Raw genomic sequence first — 20,975 nt, 5'->3', positions numbered from 1 at the left:
TTCAATGTGCAAAGGCTGTGTAATTCGTTTTTGGGCACTGGTAATCGATTACCAGAGAGGAAATCCCTTGAAAAAGACATTTTGACTATACGTAGCCGTTATGGGATGCATTGTATGGTTACTTGTGTAGTTAGATTTCTTGTTAAAGAGTCAACCCTCTTTCTTTTATCTCTTGTAGATCGCGATGGCAACGTAGTTGATCCATGATCGCGTTGTGATGGAGTGCCTAGAGGGTGTTTGGGAGACCCTCGAAGGCAATGAGAGGTGCCAATTCCGTGGCACAATTCGACTCACTGCTACTTCATTAATGCATCTGGAGGAACCCGCACGCACACTTCAGCAGCCTGTGGAGTGGATACTACCTACACCTACTCCATAAAAACTAGTTGAGCCGGTTCAAGTGATAGAGGTGTCATCCTCTGAAGAGGATCTTGAAGAGGACCCAGAGGAGTTACCTCCTGAACCTGCTATGGACGCCCTTGACTTACTTGAGGATGATGAAGACCCACTCCCTGATGTTGATTCTCTAGAGGATAATATGTCAGCATCTGAGGCAGACTCTACAGAGGAGAGTGGCCCTGGAAAGACAACGATTAGTGACGACTCTTCATCATAGCAGACGGCTCCTTAGATTAGGCGTACATACTTTTTGTGGGTGGGTGTATCTAGTTCAGACTGCTAGGTTTACTCTTTTGATTTTTGGGTGGGTAGACCTCTTGTATAGAAATTTTGATGACTGTATATATTGTGGCTGAAGCCATCACAGTTGTTACCTTTGCTCTAGATGTCACTGTACTATTTTGCAAACTCCCATATTTTGAGCAGTTTTTGATTATGGAAACAATTATGTTTTATCTTGTTATTTGAAAAAGAAATGTTAACGAATTTTAATTGAAAAGAGTTTACTGACCGCACCTTATTATTTCTCACGTGACGACCTAAAATGATGGCTGGTATATTTTTGAAAGAGAAAAATAGTTTGGAGGTTATGAGTGACTAGAAAGAAATGAATCCGAATAGAGTTGTGAACTGACCATTCAGGACTCTATAGTGATAATTTTCCTTCTGAAATTAATTACCGTGAAATGAATAACAGTGCGAAAAAAAAGAGAGAAAAAAAATTAACATGGTTTCTGCTATTTAATTTATTACTATTAAACCATTCATTATTTAGGGAAGCCACAGTTGAGGAGTCAATTCTCAAAGTTTGGGATGACCTCACGGTGTGGTACCTGGGGTATGTTTATTGACTTGTTGTTTCTTGAGGATATGGTGCTAAGTTTGTGGTCACATTTTCCACTAAGCTGATTTAGCAATCCTGAAAAATGTGAGGCATAGTCAGCCAATGAGTGCTTGCCATTATACCATGGGGAAGGTGTACTCTTGGTAGTCATTTGAACTAAAATGTTGCAAGACCACTGAGTTTTAAAAGTTCTAGTGACAGCTGGCTAGTGTGATGTAGATGTTGAGTTAGTGAAAAGGTGACACCTTAAGATGTGTGTGAGATTCGATAGATAACCACAACACAATGTTTGTCAATCTTGTGTGTTTTGACTTGTGTTTAGATCTTTTTGTGTTTTGGTTGACAAAGCAAAAAGACTCACCCTTTGCATTTTTATTTTAGGATCAGATGGCAACACCCGCAAAGATTATAGAGATCTCATATTCTCCAACTTCACTAGCCTCATCTTTCTCACCACCCATGTTAAACACACCTACAAAGGGCCACCTTAGGCCAGGGATAGCTCTCCTCAGCACGTGCCAGGGCCACCTTATGTCAAGAAGGACTCTCCTTAGTATATTCCAGAGCCACTGATGCAATCATCCCAAAAAGGGGACCCATCACTAGAGCCATGGCTAGGAGACTCCAAGCAGATTAGGCCAGAGATGCAGGAGAAGGCCCTAGGGTTCTCATGAGCCTTAGGGTAGATTTTGGGCCCATGGGCTAAGTATGAGCCCACTTATCTTTGTACATATTAGATTAGGGTTTCATTATTTTTGGGCCTTGTATTTAGGGATCCATAGTGTAGGGAGCATACCCTAGTAATGTAGGATTTTTCAACCCTTGTATTTTTGGGCACCTTGACTAGTTTTTGTATTAGGGGTAGTTTTGTAATTTCACATGCATTAAGTGCACTATTTGATGTGTGTGTGTGTGTGTTGGGAGAATCCCAATCCAAATAAATTTTGGACCATCCTAAGGGGGAGGTGAACATTTGCTTGCTACACCTCATTGCCACATCATATAGTCACACTTAGTGCATGTCCTTCATGCTTTACATGCCTCATGACACCTAAGCACACTTAGTGGAGAATCTTGGACTTGATCTTAGATTAGTGGTCTGAACCATAGGTAAAATTCACTAATCATAATTAGTGAAATTTTGGTTCCAAATTTGGCTTCACAAATTCAAGTGAAATTTGAATAGAAATTCAAATTTCTCTGCAATTTTGTGTGACACTTAGGCTATAAATATAGGCCTTATATGTGAATTTTTTCAACTTTGATCATTTTGAGAATTAAATTTCAAATTTAGACCTCATTTGACGTATAAAGTTTTGTGCTTCTTATCTCCCTCTCCTTCCACTCATTTTCTCTTACCTTCAAGCTCTTACCATAGCTTCCTATGGTGGTAAGCTTCTTCTTGACTCATCTTCTCCTTGAAGTGGTGTCTCCAATCACCTTTCCTCCTTCTCTCTTACACTACCATTGATCTTCAAGTAGAAAAGGACTCCATTGATGAAGAAGATCCAAGGCCTATAAGCTCCACATGGAGCTACATCATGTGGTATCAAAAGCATCTTCATCTAGGTGATGTTCTTTTGCTTCATCTATCTTTTTGTTTGGTCAATTCACTTTAATTACTTGTTATTCATCTTCTTCTCCATGTATCTCCTCCATTGTCTTGTGGTTTGGTTCTGTTTAGAGTAGATTCAAGAAAATAAACCGATTAAATCTTAGATCTACACTTGTTCTTGCATTTCTATGGTTCAAATTTTATAGATATACTTTTGAATCATGTTTTTGTGTTGGTTTTAGGTTCTATCATTTTTTAGTCATAATATTCTTGTGCTAAACCTTTAGATCTCAATTTTCTTGCAAAATATTGATTAGAAAAGAAAACACAAAAATCTAAGTGTAAATCACTTCATTCATGTTGTCTTAGAGTCATGTTTAGTCATAATAATTGTCACATTATGTTCTAAGTTTGTGTTCAATTTTGATTTTGTTGATTGAATTTTAGATACATTTGTTCATGTATTCTTGCAATTTTTAGCCTATCATTTGAATTTTGAGCCTAATTCATGCATGTTATTTAGTTTATAACATGTTATAAATCAATTCCTAGAAGTAGTCTTGTTGTTGAACTTTTTTTTTTGTTTTCTAAGTTTCCTATATGATGCCTATGAAGAAATTGAGTTGTGGTGCTGAGTTATGGATGGATTTGTGAATCAAAATAAGTCTTAAGCTCTCTTGAATTGTTTTATTCAAGAGAATTGAGCATAAGCAAACATAAATTGTTACTATCCAAGCCTTAAGCAACATAAACACTACTATTGATTTCAAGGTTGAAATTCTGGTTGCTGTCAGTTTTGGCACGCTGTCTTCTTAACTCCACCATGGCTTGCATACTTTAAGTTTTGAGCTGAAATTTTAACTAGATAAAATAGGCATTTGTACGAAAGCAATGGAAAAAGAATGAACAAAAATGAAAAAGAAATGAGCAAGAAAAGGTGGTAAAGATTAACATCAAAATTCACGTCCAGAACAAGGGGTTAACATTAGCCTCCCATATTTCCATGGAAAAGATAATGTTGAGGCCTACCTAGGAAGAGGTGCATTCCCTACTACTTTGAAAGAGAGGTTATGGACAAGCTCCAAAGGCTTAGACAAGGGAGTATGAGTGTTGAAGAAAATAGACAACAAATGGAACTACTTCTTTTAAGAGTTGGACTTAGGGAGGAGGAAAGAACAAGCATAGCTAGGTTTCTTAGTGGGCTTAATATGGAAGTGAAGGACAAGGTTGAACTCCTTCCATATAGGGACCTAGATGAGCTAGTCTAACTTTATATAAGAGTGGAGCAACAACTTAAAAGAAAGCCTTCTTCCAAATCTTGTGGCTTTCACTCTTATCCAAGGAAGGACCAAGCCCAAGGAATTTTGGGGGCTGCACCTTCAAAACCCAAGGAATTTTGGGGGCTGCACCTTCAAAACCCAAGGAAGATAAGGGTAAGACCATAGAGAAATCCACCCCTAATGTTGGATCAAGTGGCCTCAGAATAATTAAGAAGGGGGGTTGAATTAATTATTAATGAACCTTTACTAATTAAAAATCTATCCTTCTTAATGTTACTAGATTCAATTAGGCTTTTACTATAATGTTAAGAAAGTAAAGAACAAAAACAGAAACTTAACCAAAAGTAAAAGCAATAATTAAAGTGCACAGTGGAAATTAAAGAGTGTAGGGAAGAAGAAGACAAACACAAAAATTTTATACTGGTTCGGCAACAACCCGTGCCTACATCCAGTCCCCAAGCAACCTGCGGTCCTTGAGATTTCTTTTCAACCTTGTAAAAACCTTTACCAGCAAAGATCCACAAGGGATGTGCCATCCCTTGTTGTCTTTGAACAACCACGTGGATGTACCCTCCACTTGAACTGATCCACAAGAGATGTACCCTCTACTTGTACCACAAAGGATGTACCCTCCAATGTGTTAAGACAAAGTTCTCAAGCGGTTAGTCCTTTGAATCTTTGTGAAGGGGAAACAAAAGATATCTCAGGTGGTTAGTCCTTTGAAATCTTTTGTTTAAGGGAAAAGGAAGAATCAAAAGAATTCTCAGACTATGTCTTTTTGAATTCTTTGAAAAGGGAGAAGGGAGACACAAAAGAATTCAGGCGGTTAGTCCTTTGTTCTTTTGGAAAAGGGAGAAGAGAGACACAAAAAGAATTCAGGAGGTTAATCCTTGTCAAATTCTTTTTGGCAAAGGGAGAAGAGAATGAAAAGATATAACACACTTTTGTTTTCTGTGAAAGAACAAGGTTTGGAAACCAGAAAACTCAGAAAGCTTTTGGCAAAGGAAGAAGATGAAGAAGAAGTTCAAAGAGATGTTCAAAAAGTTGTAAGAGTTGTAAGTCTCTTTGAAATGCAAGTCAAGGTCTTGCTTTTATAGACTCTTCATGTCTGGTCAAGAAAACCATTGGAAGAGTTATAACCTTGAGAAAAAACTGAAAACCATTGGAAGAGTTATATCTCTTGACTTTCTATTCAAAACGTGTAACTGGTAATCGATTACCAAAACCATGTAATCGATTACACAAAGCATTTTATGAAAAGATATGACTCTTCACAATTTAATTTGAATTTCAACGTTCAGATGCACTGGTAATCGATTACACCATTTAAAAAACAATTGGAACGTTGCAAATTCAGTTAAAAGCTTTCGAAATCAAACTTTGACACTGGTAATCGATTACAGGTAATTGGTAATCGATTACGAGAGAGTAAAAACTCTGGTAACTTAGAAAATTTTGAGAAAAACTCTTTTGAAAAACAAAATTGTGCTATGTTTGTTTTTTGAAAAATCTTTTCAATACTTCCCTTGTGAAGTCTTCTTGATTTCTTCTCTTGAATCTTGAATTCATCTTCTCTTGATTCTTGAAATCAAACATCTCTTGAATCTTGAATCTTCTTGATTTCTTCTCATTAAACTTGAAATTAATCTTGATCTTGAACTTGTTGACTCAATCTTGAAATCATTCTCTTGGGCTTTTGTCATCATCAAAACTACTTGAATCAACTTGATTCATCATCATGAAGCTTGCTTCTACACCTAAGGGGACAAGTTAGAAAAACAAAGAAAAGTAGTCAAGACATTTATACTAGTCAAGAAGAGACTGCTTCTTCCCCTTCCTCTGGTGAAAGTGAAGATGAAGTAAGGGGTAAAGAGTCTAGTGAGAAAGTCTACCCACATGAAGAAGGTGACCTCCTAATGGTTAGAAGGCTCCTTGGAGGTCAATCTTGTGATCTATCTCAATCCCAAAGAGAGAACATCTTTCATACAAGATGCAAAATTTTAGATAAAACTTGTTCTCTCATTGTGGATAATGGATCTTGTTGCAATTGTTGTAGCACAAGATTAGTTTCCAAGTTCAACCTCACTATCATTCCCCACCCAAAACCTTATAAACTTCAATGGCTCAATGAGCAAGAAGAAATGATTGTTAACCAACAAGTGAAGGTACCTTTCTCCATTGGGACATATAAGGATGAAGTTAATTGTGATATATTTCACATGGAGGCAGGGCATATTCTTTTAGGAAGGTCATAGAAATTTGGTAGGAAGATAACTTACAATGGCCTAACTAATGAGATTACCCTTACCCATCTTGGCACTAAATTTGTGTTTCATCCTCAAACACCTTCATAGGTAGCTAAGGATCAACTTACAGTAAAGGACAAGAGAGATGAGGACAAGTTAGAAAAACAAAAGAAAAAAAAAAAGATAGTAAGGCCTTCGCTCCAAAAGTCAAGGAGAAGGAAAAAAAGGAAAGGTGTTCCTCTAAGAAAGTTGTAAAAAATGAGAGTCATTTTGCAACAAAAGGAGATATTAAAAGAGTTCTTCTTCTTAAGCAATCTTTCTACCTTCTCCTTTCAAGGGAGACTTCCCTTAGCACTGCCACAATTCCCCTACTTGAGACCATTCTCCTAAAGGTCCAAGAACTCTTACAGGAATTTGGTGATGTATTTCCCAAAGAGATACCCCCTGGGTTACCTCCTCTTAGGGGAATAGAACACCAAATAGACTCAGTCCCAGGAACAAGCCTTCCTAATAGGCCAGCTTATAGGACTAATCCTCAAGAGACCAAGGAGATTGAATTCCAAGTTAAGGAATTGTTGGAGAAGGGCTGGGTCCAAGAGAGCCTAAGTCCTTGTGTTGTGCCTGTGTTGTTGGTGCCAAAGACGGATGGTAAGTTGAGGATATGTACAGATTGTAGGGCCATCAACAACATAACTGTGAGGTATAAGCACCCCATTCCTAGGCTTGATGAGTTTCATGGTGAAAATATATTTTCCAAAATTGATCTTAAAAGTGGTTATCACCAAATAAGGATGAGAGACGGTGATGAGTGGAAAACCGCTTTCAAGACCAAGTATGGGTTGTATGAGTGGCTAATGATGCCTTTTGGGCTCACTAATGCAACAAGAACCTTCATGAGGCTAATGAATTATGTCCTAAGAGAGTTTATAGGTAGGTTTGTAGTGTTGGACAAGTGGCCTCAGATATCTTAAGAAGGGGGGGTTGAATTAAGATATCACAGACTATTCCCCAATTAAAAAATTCTACTTTTAATTTAACCCAACAACCCAAAATTCCTTTTAAACAAGAACTCCTAGATAATAATGCAAATTAATCTTACTAAATAGAAATAATAAGCAATAAATGAGTTTAAGGGAAGACAAAATGCAAACTCAGATTTATACTGGTTCGGCCACACCCTTGTGTCTACGTCCAATCCCCAAGCAACCGGCTTGAGAGTTCCGCTATCTTGTAAAATCCCTTTACAAGTTCTGAACCACACAAGGACAACCCTTCCTTTGTGTTCAGATTTCTTTACAACAAGAGACCTTCGGTCTCTTAATCCCTTTTGAGAAATAGAAAGAAGAGAAGAAGAAATCTCTCTTGAAAGAGATAGATTGTACAATTTGAGCACTCAATTAATTCCTTATTGAATTGCAAGTGTATTGGCCAATGAATTCTTAAGAGGATAAAATAATTTTGCTTTTTGAGAGGATAAGACTTTTTTTGTTCTGAAAAACTCTAAACAAATTCATGTTCCAAGTCACATATAAATAGATCTTTGATGGCCATATAAAAATCCATTTGAAAAGTTGTGACCCTTGGAAATAATTTTCTGAAAATCTCCTCTAGTAATCGATTACAAGACTTGTGTAATCGATTATAGTCTTTAAAATTTGAATCAAAACATTCAGTAACTGCTGGTAATCGATTACCATCCATGTGTAATCGATTACATAGTATAAAGTTTGAGTTCAAATTTCTAATAGTTGTTATAAGTCATTTTGGCCACTGGTAATCGATTACCAGAGAGTAAATCTCTTGAAAAAGACATTTTTGCTTAAATTTCTTGGCCAAACCTTTTGTAGTTTCAATTTGGAATTCCCTTCCTAAAACACTAGAGATCTTCTTGATGTTGTATCTTGTATTCTTGAATTTTTGTCTTGAATTTAAACTTGAGAAGCACATTTTCATAAGGCATCAAATCATCACGATCATATGGCATCATCAAAACATCAATGTCAAATTCTTTGCTTCTACATTCTCCCCCATTTTTATGATGACAATTTAAACTCCTGAAATCAAGATACAAGCAGAGTATATGCAAGATATAATATTACGTTCACTCATTTCATACTCCCCCTATGTTTTGGAATTAGTGATCACTTGTTCACTTTTATTTCTAATAAGGAATTATTGAAAGAGGAGTGAAAATGATGAAGATTGGGCTTTGTGGGACATGTTTTGGTTAAGAATTGAGGGAGATATGAAGATTTGAAAATTTTGGGAAGTGGGGGCACGAAGGAGGAGTGTGGCTGCACAGCGCCACTAGATTTCATGAGTATTTATAGAGGAGAATGTGATGTAATCGATTACAGGAGTAGTAAGCCTTTTAGTAATCGATTACAGGCTATTTGTTCTTGTGTAATCGATTACACTTAATGGTAATCGATTACCAGAACACAAACTAGGCTAGTTCCTCTGAAAATTATCTATGTCTATGCTAAAAACATCTAACAATATCAATCATCACTACTAATATGTATTTAATTCAATCATTCAAACATCAAACACACAATAATGCATCAATCAAACATAATAACAAGAATTTAAGCAAAATCAAGCAAAGTAATATATTTAACATAAACAATCAATCATTAAGAATAGATGATTCAATCAATCAATCCTTATTTATCCAAATCACTAATATCTAAGAGGCCTAATTCCCTTCTAATAGAGAAGAATTTTTCTTTGGGGAGAGGTTTTATGAAGATATCAGCAAGTTGATCCTTTGTATCAACAAACTCTAGCACATAATCTCCCTTTAGAACATGATCTCTTAGAAAATGGTGCCTAATTTCTATATGTCTAGTTCTAGAATGTTGAACTGGATTTTTGGATAAATTTATTGCACTGGTATTTTCACACCTAATTGGTATATGATCAAGAAGGATTCCATAGTCAAATAGTTGTTGCTTCATCCATAAAATTTGGGCACAACAACTGCCAGTAGAAATATATTCCGCTTCAGCAGTAGATAAAGCAACACTATTTTGTTTCTTACTATGCCATGATACAAGAGCAGATCCAATAAATTGGCATGTCCCACTAGTGCTCTTTCTATCAGTTTTGGATCCGGCAAAGTCAGAATCAGAGTATCCTATTAAGTTACAAGTTGAGTTCTTAGGATACCATAATCCTAAATTGATTGTTCCTACTAGGTATCTTATGATCCTTTTTACTGCACTCAAATGTGATTGTTTGGGATTAGATTGGAACCTAGCACACATGCATACACTAAACATGATATCAGGTCTACTAGCAGATAAATAGAGAAGAGATCCGATCATACCTCGATATTGCTTCATGTCTATAGACTAACCGGATTCATCTTTATCTAAATAACAGCCAGTACTCATAGGTGTAGCCATGTGCCTTGCACTTTCCATATCAAATCTTTTGATCAATTCTTTGCAGTATTTTGCTTGGTTGACAAATATAACTTCTTTAGTTTGCTTGATTTGTAACCCCAGGAAGTAATTTAGTTCTCCCATCATTGACATCTCAAATTCGCTTTGCATATCAAGAGAGAACTTCTTGCACAATTAATCATTAGTGGATCCAAATATTATATCATCAACATATATTTGAACCAACAGAATATCATCATACTTTCTCTTTATGAATAGTGTGGTATCCACTTTTCCTCTAGAAAAATCTTTCTCTAAAAGAAATTTGCTTAGACGTTCATACCATGCCCTAGGGGCTTGTTTCAAACCATATAGAGCCTTTTTCAATCTATAAACATGATTTGGCTTATCTGATATTTCAAAACCTGGAGGTTGTTCAACATATACTTCTTCTTCAATTAAGCCATTTAGAAAAACACTTTTAACATCCATTTGATAAAGCTTAAAATTCATTATACATAGGCTAAAAGCATTCTAATGGCTTCTAATCTAGCAACTGGAGCATATGTTTCTTCATAATCTATACCTTCTTCTTGATTGTATCCTTTTGCAACTAATCTAGCCTTATTCCTAATGATTATGCCATGTTCATCTAACTTATTCCTAAATACCTATTTTGTTCCTATGATAGGGTAGTTTTCAGGTTTCTTTACTAATTCCCACACATTGTTTCTTTCAAACTGATTTAGTTCTTCTTGCATAGCTACTATCCAATGATCATCTATTATGGCTTCATTTATATTTTTAGGTTCAATCATAGACACAAAAGCCATATTATTGCATAAATATTTAAGAGAATGTCTAGTTGTTACCCCTTTTGAGATATCACCAATAATGTTGTCAAGGGGATGATCTTTTGAAGCTTTCCATTCTTTTGGAAGTTCATCATTTGATTTGACTTCTTCCTTTAGAATCTTGTCCATGAATGTGCATTTGTTCTAAAGATTCTGTAACATCATCTAAAATATCCTTTCTTGGAGAAATAGCATTAGACTCATCAAAGGAAACATGAATAGATTCTTCAATAGTCATAGTTCTTTTATTATATATTCTATAAGCTTTACTATGCAAGGAATAACTAAGGAAAATTCCTTCATCTTACTTAGCATCAAATTTTCCTAGGTTTTCTTTACCATTGTATTTTTGTGAGAAAGAAAAGAAATTTTTGTAAAACTTTTGTTGTTTTTCTGGTTTGTATCCTATTCCTTCTTTATCAAAAATACATCTTTGATTTCCTAATATGGCATCTAGATTATTCTTGCCAATTGAAAATTTTGCAAGTGAGTTTTTCAAATTTTTTATTTCTTCTACATATTTGCTACAACATTTACATGAATTTACTTTTTCATTAGTCATAGTAGAAACATAATCTTTATCACTAGATTTAGAGATTGAAACTTCAGTTTTAAGAATATCTATTTCTTTGTTAAATTTTGAAATTTCTTTCTCTAATTCTGAAATTGTTTTCTTAGATGAAGAGACAAGTTTTGCTAGTTTAATTGATTCACTATGTAATTCAGCAAATGCATCTTGTAACTCATCAAAAGAAATAGATTTGTTAGAAGATGTTACCTCTTCGTCGCTTTCATAATTTTTGCCCATTAGACATAGATTAACCATTTCTTTTTCAGAATCATCAGACGTTTCTAAGTCATTGTCATCCCATGTGATATAGGCCTTCTTTGCCTTCTTATCTCCAATAGTCTTCTTTTCAGACTTCTCTATCTTTCTCTTAAAGATTGGACAATCAGCCCTCAGATGTCCGGGTTGATTGCACTCAAAGCATTTTGGGATTTGAGATGACTCTTCAGTTCTTCTTTTAGGTTTGAAGTTTTGTCTTCTTTGATTTCCTCTCATTCTAATAAATTTGTTGAATCTTTTGACAAAGAGGCTAAGATCTTCATCTTCATCTAAGTCAATTGAATCTTCTATGTCACTTTCCTCTTGGATTGAAGATGAGGCTTTAAGAGAAATTCCCTTCTTCTTTTTATCATTTTCTTCATGTTGATTTAGTCTTTGCAACTCCATCTCATGTTCCTGTAATTTTCCAAATAGAGTAGCAAGAGACATAATAGACAAATCTCTAGATTCTGTGATGGCTGTTACCTTTGGTTGCCATTCTCTACTTAAACATCTTAATACTTTATTTATGAGATCCTCATTTTGAAAAGTTCTTCCTAAAGATGCAAGATGATTAACTATATGTGTAAATCTTTTCTGCATATCTTGTATACTTTCATTTGTCTTCATCCTAAATAATTCATACTCATGTGCTAGAGTATTTATCCTAGATCTTTTGACATCAGTTGTTCCCTTATGTGTAACTTGTAGAGTGTCCCTTATATCCTTAGCACTCTTACAATTTGACACCCTAAAATATTCATCCATTCCTAGGGCAGAAGTAATGATATTTTTAGCCTTTAAATTGTACTGCACTAATCTTCTTTCTTCTTCAGACCACTCTTTTCTAGGTTTCTCTATTGTTGTATTTCCAGCCACCAAGGTGGGTACATAAGGTCTAACTTCTATGGCTTCCCAAATGTTTAAGTCTATTGCCTCAATGAAAATTTGCATTCAGGTTTTCCAGTAGTGGTAACCCTCTCCATTAAAAATAAGAGGCATATCTATTGAATTTCCTTCTGGGAATAAGAAGTTTGCTGAGGCCATTATTCTTGAAGCTTCTAAACTTTATACAAGAATGAAGCTCTGATACCACTTGTTGGACAAGTGGCCTCAGATATCTTAAGAAGGGGGGGTTGAATTAAGATATCACAGACTATTCCCCAATTAAAAAATTCTACTTTTAATTTAACCCAGCAACCCAAGATTCCTTTTAAACAAGAACTCCTAGATAATAATGCAAATTAATCTTACTAAATAGAAATAATAAGCAATAAGCAATAAAGGAGTTTAAGGGAAGAGAAAATGCAAACTCAGATTTATACTGGTTCGGCCACACGCTTGTGGCTACGTCCAGTCCCCAAGCAACCCGCTTGAGAGTTCCACTATCTTGTAAAATCCCTTTACAAGTTCTGAACCACACAAGGACAACCCTTCCTTTGTGTTCAGATTTCTTTACAACAAGAGACCCTCGGTCTCTTAATCCCTTTTGAGAAATAGAAAGAAGAGAAGAAGAAATCTCTCTTGAAAGAGATAGATTGTACAATTTGAGCACTCAATTAATTCCTTATTGAATTGCAAGTGTATTGGCCAAGGAATTCTTAAGAGGATAAAATGATTTTGCTTTTTGAGAGGATAAGACTTTTTTTGTTCTTAAAAACTCTATACAAATTCGTGTTCCAAGTCACATATAAATAGATCTTTGATGGCCATGTAAAAATCCATTTGAAAAGTTGTGACCCTTGGAAATAATTTTCTGAAAATCTCCTCTGGTAATCGATTACAAGACTTGTGTAATCGATTACAGGCTTTAAAATTTGAATCAAAACGTTCAGTAACTGCTTGTAATCGATTACCATCCATGTGTAATCTATTACACAGTATAAAGTTTGAATTCAAATTTCTAATAGCTGTTATAAGTCATTGCGGCCACTGGTAATCAATTACATCCTCTAGTAATCGATTACCAGAGAGTAAATCTCTTGAAAAAGACATTTTTGCTTAAATTTCTTGGCCAACCCTTTTGCAGTTTCAATTTGGAATTCCCTTCCTAAAACACTAGAGATCTTCTTGATGTTGTATCTTGTATTCTTGAATTTTTGTCTTGAATTTAAACTTGAGAAGCACATTTTTATAAGGCATCAAATCATCATGATCATATGGCATCATCAAAACATCAAAGTCAAATTCTTTACTTCTACATGTAGTTGTTTATTTCAATGATATCTTAGTCTATAGTAGGGACCTAGATGATCACTTAGGACATCTAAGGCAAGTTCTTTTAGTTCTTAGGAACACACTCTCTTCGCTAATATAGATAAATGCACCTTTTGTGTCAATAGTGTAGTCTTCTTAGGTTTTCTGGTTAGCAAAAATGGGGTCCATGTAGACCCTGAGAAAATCAAGGCCATCCAAGAGTGGCCTACCCCAAAAAATTTAAGAGATATTAGGAGCTTCCATGGGTTGACAAGTTTCTATAGAAGGTTTGTTGCTAATTTCTCTACACTTGCTTTGCCACTCAATGAGTTGGTGAAGAAGAATGTGCCATTCACATGGGGAGAGAGACAAGAGCAAGCCTTTTCTTTGCTCAAAGAAAAGCTCACCAAGGCACTGGTTCTAGCTCTCCATAACTTTTCTAAAACTTTTGAGTTGGAGTGTGATGCCTTTGGTGTTGGTGTGGGAGTTGTGTTGTTGCAAGGTGGGCACCCTATTGCTTACTTTAGTGAGAAACTTCATGGTGCCACTCTCAACTACCCCACATAAGATAAGTAGCTTTATGCCTTAGTTAGAGCCCTCTAAACTTGGGAACATTACCTTGTTTCCAAGGAGTTTGTTATTCATAGTGATCATGAATCACATAAGTACATTAGAGGGCAATGCAAGTTAAACAAGAGGCATGCAAAATGGGTAGAATTCCTAGAGCAATTTCCATATGTTATCAAATACAAAAAGGGAAAGACCAATGTGGTTGCAGATGCTCTTTCTAGGAGACACACGTTGCTTTCTTCCCTTGGAGCTCAAATTTTAGGATTTGATAACATAAGGGAATTGTATGTTTCTGATGAGTACTTCTCTCCAATTTATGCTAGCTGTGGGCATAAGACCCAAGATGGATTCTACATTGCTAAAGGGTATTTGTTCAAGGAGGGAAGGCTTTGTATACCCCCAAGGATCCATTAGAAAGTTATTGGTCAAAGAGAGCCATGAGGGTGGGCTAAAGGGGCATTTTGGAATTGATAAGACTCTTATTTTCCTCAAGGAAAAATTCTTGTGGCCCCATATGAAAAAAGATGTCCATAGGTATTGCACTAGGTGTGTGGCTTGTTTACTAGCCAAGTCCAGGGTGATGCCTCATGGGCTATACACACCCTTACCTATTCCATCTATACCCTGGGTAGATATAAGTACAGAGTTTGTCCTTGGGCTTCCTAGGACCCAGAGGGGTGTAGACTCTATCTTTGTGGTGGTGGATAGGTTTAGCAAGTTGACACATTTCATACCATGCCATAAGGTAAATGATGCTAGTCACATCTCAAGACTTTTTTTTAGAGAAGTTGTGAGGCTTCATGGTTTGCCTAAGACTATTTTGTTTGATAGAGATGCTAAGTTCCTTAGCCAATTTTGGAAAACTTTATAGACTAAGCTAGGAACTAAGCTTTTTTTCTCCACCACTTGTCACCCACGGACTAATGGGCAGACAGAGGTAGTGAATAGATCTTTATCCAAATTGTTAAGGGCTTTCCTAAAAGGCAATCACAAGTCTTGGGATGAGTACCTTCCTCATGTGGAATTTGCCTATAATTGGGGGGTTCATAGAACTACCAGGCAATCACCATTTGAGGTTGTCTATGGGTTCAATCCTCTCACACCTTTGGACCTAATTCCCCATCCACTTGACACTTCTTTTATACATAAAGAAGGGATATCTAGGTCAGAGTTTGTGAGGAAATTACATGAGAGGGTTAGGAACCAAATAGAGAACCAAATAAAGGTGTATGCAGCTAAAGGCAATAGAGGAACGAAGGAGTTGGTGCTTAATAAAAGGGATTGGGTTTGGCTCCATCTTATGAAGGATATATTTCCTACTAAGAAAAAGTCCAAACTTAGCCCTAGAGGTGATGGCCTTTTTCAGGTCTTGTAGAGGATCGACAATAATGCTTATAGGCTAGAGCTCCCAGAGGAGTATGGAGTTAGCAACACATTTAACATTACTGATTTGTTTCCTTTTGTAAGTGTAGTTGATTCACATGATGAGGGGTCTACAGATTTGAGGACAAATCCTCTTCAAGAGGGAGGGGACGATGCAATCCTCCCAAGGAGGGGACCCGTCACTAGAGCCATGGCTAGGAGACTCCAAGAAGATTGGGCTAGAGATGCAGGAGAAGGCCCTAGGGTTCTCATGAGCCTTAGGGTAGATTTTGGGCCCATGGGCTAAGTATGAACCCACTTATCTTTGTACATATTAGATTAGGGTTTCATTATTTTGGGGCTTTATATTTAGGGCTCCATAGTGTAGGGAGGGTACCCTAGTAATGTAGGATTTTTTAACCATTATATTTTAGGGCACCTAGACTAGTTTTTGTATTAGGGGTAGTTTTCTAATTTCACATGCATTAAGTGCACTATTTGATGTGGGTGTCACCATTGGTAGGGTACATCATGCAAATGCAAAAGTCAACGTCATAACTTTCATGGAGGTTAGGATCGACCCTGGGCATAGTCCAGAGGTGTGATGACCTAGGTCTCATGAATAAAAGTATTAAAAAACATAATCTTATTTATAGTTGTGTATTATTGTTTTATATTATTTTGTTATTTTTATAAATGAGTTGAAATTGTTTTCTCATTTTATGTCTATTTATTCAAATTAAAATATGACATGTGACAAGAAAGTATAAAAGATTTAATTTTTTCATAATATGTTATATTTATAAATTCATGTTAAATGAATTTTTAAGTAAGTCACCACTAGAAAAACATTTTTCTATGTAGGTTAAAAGATATTTTCTATGACGGTTATTAACCGTCATCGTAGCCAACATCGTAAAAAGTAAAAACTTTCTATGACAGTTTTATAAAAAAATTGTCTTAGAAAAATCTATCCATCTAAGATAGTACGGTTCTTAGCTAAAAATCGTTGTAGAAAAATACCTTTCTAAGATGGTTTTTATGATAATCGTTTTAGAATGTAATTTTTTATAAAAAAAAAAAATATAATTGAGGATTCTAAGACAGATTTTTGAAAACATTGTCTTGGAATATATTCTTTTTAAAAAGAATTATTTACCATTCTAAGACGGTTTTTTTTTAAAAAAATCATCTTAAAATTTTTACATTCTAAGACGGTTCTCTAAAAATCCGTCTTAGAATGTATTTTTTTAAAATTAAAAAATTAAAATATATTTTAGAATTCTAAGACAATTTTTTAAACCGTCTTAAAATATAGACATTCTATGATGGTTTTTTAGAGAACGATCTTAGAATGTATTTTTTAAGAAAATTAAAATATTTTGAGTGTAAACGTGTCTATGTGAGTATCTAACATTACACCATTGTAGTTTTCCAATTTAGGGTGCAACTCAATCCCTCAAATCCTACAGGGCTCAGTTAGCCAACTAAGCAACACCTTGTGATTAGTGAATTGATATTTCCCTAATCAACTTATAATAGTCATTTTATGATTAATGAACAACATTAAAAATTATAACACAGACTCCTCATGCCATCATATACATGTTTTTCAACATTAGAAAACATCCAAAATAATTGTGTATCCTGGATTACTTCCACCAATAGTAGGACACACACTAATCACATAAAATATCGAAACAGATTAGGGTGTATGAATGAAATTGAAAATGCAAGTTAACGAGAGTATGGCAAGTCCAATTAATTATAGATGCATTAGATATATTAGACAATTAATTAAACTTGCATAATTTGTCGGGCCAATAGCTTCTTTCTGAACTACATCTTAAATTAAAGAATAGAGTATGGTAGGTCACATAGTCCAATGCTTCTTAACCAGGATTAAAATCAAGAAAACACAGCTTCAAAAGCTTCTTTCTTTTTTCTCATGAATGAAACCATCAAACTACACTACATTTATTTGAAGAGTGAACTATGCTTTCAAACTTTAATGTACTACTCGAACACAATGTTTGAATTTTTAAGCATAAAAATTTGTCTATACTTTTGAGTAAACAATTTTATCAAAGAAGAGTAACCGATATTAGTTCTAGTGCACAAGGAAAATAGTTCAAGCTAACATATTGTGAACTTCAAACATCATTTCATCAAAGCCTTCAATAACTTGGATTTTAACCTTGCATGAAAAGTTGAATCTCATTTCCCCATGATATTGACTCTGAGTTAGAAGAAGACCTCTACAACGGGAAGGAAAGCACTGGTACTTAGCTTTTTATTGTCTGTTATATAAAAAAACATGTATATGGTTATTTTTAAAAAAAGAAAAATAGTCAAACTAAAAATATGAATGGTTGAAATTAAATAGCTGTTGTTACCTTCAGCGAGGCGGTTACTATAATAGTTGAGAATTTAGGGCCATGCATTCTCACAAGTCTCACCCTATCCCAGGCTTGTTCTATGTTGCAACACATTGCATATATGGCTTCATGTGCTTCTCTCTTCCTTGAATTAAGTAGCATTTTCAAAATAAAAATAGCTAGAGAGAGTCAGGGAATTAAGTTTCACTTTCAGGTATCCTTTAATTTCCAAGGTCATGGTTAGTTACAATTTATTATATCATTTAACTAAAATTATTCAATTTTCTTAGGCTAGTTTGAGAACAGACTAAAGACTTGATAGAAACTATAAAGAATATGGGAGATCTGGTCAAAAGACTAAAATTTAATCCAAAAACTACTAACTATGAATATAGTTAGTAGTCATATATTGTTCATATGAAACAATAAAATGAAAAAATTAAAATTAAAATTAAAATTAAAAATCTTACAATATCCCCCTGGAAGGTACAAAGCATGCAATACATACAATTAAACTCAGTCAGCAGAAAAAGGAAACGGGAAGAAGCCATACCCTTGCTTCCAATAGAACTCCAAGACGCTGATAGACCTTTTCAAATTCAGCCTTACTAATATCACAAATTTGCAGTCATGCATTCACTAATTGATTACACTATAAGAAAAGACCAGGCTCATTAGCTATTCTGTTTCCCAATTCCATAGAAACATGAGAAGCTAAACAAAAGAAAGCGAAATCCCTTAAGTGTTTTTGGAATCTAAGACTATCAGATTTAAAATTGACTTTTTTTCCTATAAAAGTCATAGAGTTATATCACAATAAAAAAGGACCAGCCTTTCACTTTCAACTCTTCAACCTCTATCAATAAAAATAAGGACCAGTCATATATAGAGTTATATCACAATAAAAATAACCAGGTCCCACGTATGCAAATAAGTTTTTCTAGCTTGTTGTCTGCAAAATACAAACAGACATAAATGATGGATACCATGTTAATTTCAGTCCATGGCAATGAATTAGTTATCGAAGTTTCCTTTGCAATCAAATCACTAACTCGGGTTGTGCCAAATAAATCTTGATATTCTTTTCACTTCATAAAGTGTCAAATAAAAAATTATTTTCATTGAAATGTCAAAAATCACATCAACTGAGTATTTTATTAGTTTCATATAAAAATTGATACGGATCTATAAACATGTAGTCCTCCTAGCTTATACAATAATTTATCTACAAATTTACCATAAAACATACTCCTATCTATTGTCTTTTGTGATACTAGAGAAAAAAAAGAAGATCGACGTTATATTTGGTAACTATAGGACCCAGACCAGAGAAAAAGAAAAAGGTTAAAACACATTTTATGTCATATTTTTATACAAACTTTATAATTTTTTGTTAAAATTAAGAAAAAATTATATCAATCCGATATAGAAAACTATAGAGAATTGCTTTTATATAATTTTTTGAGAAAAGTAATAGAGAAAAAGATAATAAATTCTATAAATTGAATCTCAATAAACAAGGATTCCTCTTAAAATTAATTTGTCCAAGTCAACTCAAATGGTGAACATACACTACTACAAAAAACTTATTCTACGACGCGGCTTCAACTACGGTGCTTCAAAAAATGATGTTGTTTTAGACGTGGTGGCATTTTAGTAAATAATAGGTGTATTTCAATGACGTTTGTATCGAAAATGACTTTGTATTTGTATTACAAAGACGTGCTCAACACACTGTCGTTGAGTTCAATTTTTCAAAGACAAGTTTTATAAACATCGTTCTTGAAGCGGATTAAATCTTTTTCCCTCTCGCACAGTCGCATTATACCCTACCTCACTCATTTTGTTTCATTTGCTTCTCGTCGGGGAGGCTTTCCAACATTGTCATGCTTGTCCTCATGAAGGCTTTCTAGATCGTCATGTGGATCCAGGTGGGAATTCTACTGCCTAGAACATGGTATTGAGCCCGACGGCATGATGCCTTCTGACTCCACCTTTAATGTAGCCTACAACGCCTTCAACACCTTCAGCGAAACTAGATTTGGCAAGCACGTCCCCCATGCTTTCTTTGTCGACCTTGAACCCATCGTCATCGATGAGGTCTGCTACGACACCTACTGTCAACTCTTCCACCCCGAACAACTCATCTCTGGTAAGGAAGACGCCGCCAACAACTTCGCCAGCGACCACTACACCGGTTCATTCCTCCCTCCCTCCCTCAATTTCAATTTCAATTTCTCTAACCTAATTTTTATTTTCCCCTATTTTAGTTGGCAAAGAGATCATAGATCTGTGCTTGGATCGCATCTGCAAGCTCGTCGATAATTGCACCGGCCTACAAGGCTTCCTCATCTTCAACACCGTCGACGGTGGCAAGTACCCTAGGATCCACTTCATGCTTTCATCCTATGCTATGGTTCTCTGCCGCTAAGTTCTACCACGAGCAGTTGTCGGTGCCGAAGATCACCAATGTCCTGTTCGAGCCTACTAGCATGATGGCCAAGTGTGATCCAAGGCACGACAAGTACATGGTTGGCTGCTTGATGTACCGTGGTGATGTTGTCCCTAAGGATGTCAACACTGTTGTTGCCACCATCAAGACTAACAGGACTGTCTAATTTGTTGATTGGTATAATTTTCTCTCATTCTCGTGTCAATTGTCATGTTTACTCACATTTACTAATATTCATCACTAGATTTGTGTTTGAAAACTTGTTTGAGTTGTGGAGACTATAACCATCAGATTATCTGTGAACATGAACAAACATTTACTAATACTCATATTTTGATCCCTACTCCTGCCCTTTTTATCAAATTGTAGTACCTGTCACTTGCCCCCCATTTTGGGAATCCTTGTGGAGTAAAATATGTTTTTGGAAATCAGGTTACTTTGACTAGAGACTTATGGTATATTGTTTGATCCAACCTGACATAAAACTGATTTTAATGATCTGTCTTTTAGACTGATCATAAGCTCAAAAAAGTATTGGACAAGATAATTTGCTACTCTGTGTTTGACGTCTATCAGATGTTTGATGTGTTGCATCAACTGAAAATTAATGTAAGATCCAGTTGT

The 20,975-nt window shown here is 35.3% G+C and overlaps 1 protein-coding gene across 1 annotated transcript; it reads left to right on the top strand.

Annotated features, from left to right (window-relative positions):
* The first annotated feature begins 469 nt into the window (after positions 1-469).
* On the top strand, positions 470-20,330 carry LOC114408309 (tubulin alpha chain-like). The gene is made up of 4 exons (XM_028371360.1): positions 470-540; positions 1,175-1,237; positions 19,831-20,096; positions 20,170-20,330. The coding sequence occupies exons 1-4, from the start codon at positions 470-472 to the stop codon at positions 20,328-20,330; spliced, it is 561 nt and encodes a 186-aa protein (XP_028227161.1).
* Positions 20,331-20,975: the final 645 nt, after the last annotated feature.

This window comes from Glycine soja, chromosome 1 (genome assembly GCF_004193775.1).
Source record: "Glycine soja cultivar W05 chromosome 1, ASM419377v2, whole genome shotgun sequence".
Taxonomy (NCBI): Eukaryota; Viridiplantae; Streptophyta; class Magnoliopsida; order Fabales; family Fabaceae; genus Glycine; species Glycine soja.
This window is presented reverse-complemented; position numbering and strand designations above follow the sequence as displayed.

Coding starts and splice junctions, on each gene's coding strand:
- LOC114408309 (XM_028371360.1), top strand. CDS start 470: ATGGACGCCCTTGACTTACTTGAGGATGATGAAGACCCACTCCCTGAT. Junction 1,238..19,830: donor CTCACGGTGTGGTACCTGGG/GTATGTTTATTG, acceptor ATGTGGATCCAG/GTGGGAATTCTACTGCCTAG. Junction 20,097..20,169: donor CGCCAGCGACCACTACACCG/GTTCATTCCTCC, acceptor CCCCTATTTTAG/TTGGCAAAGAGATCATAGAT.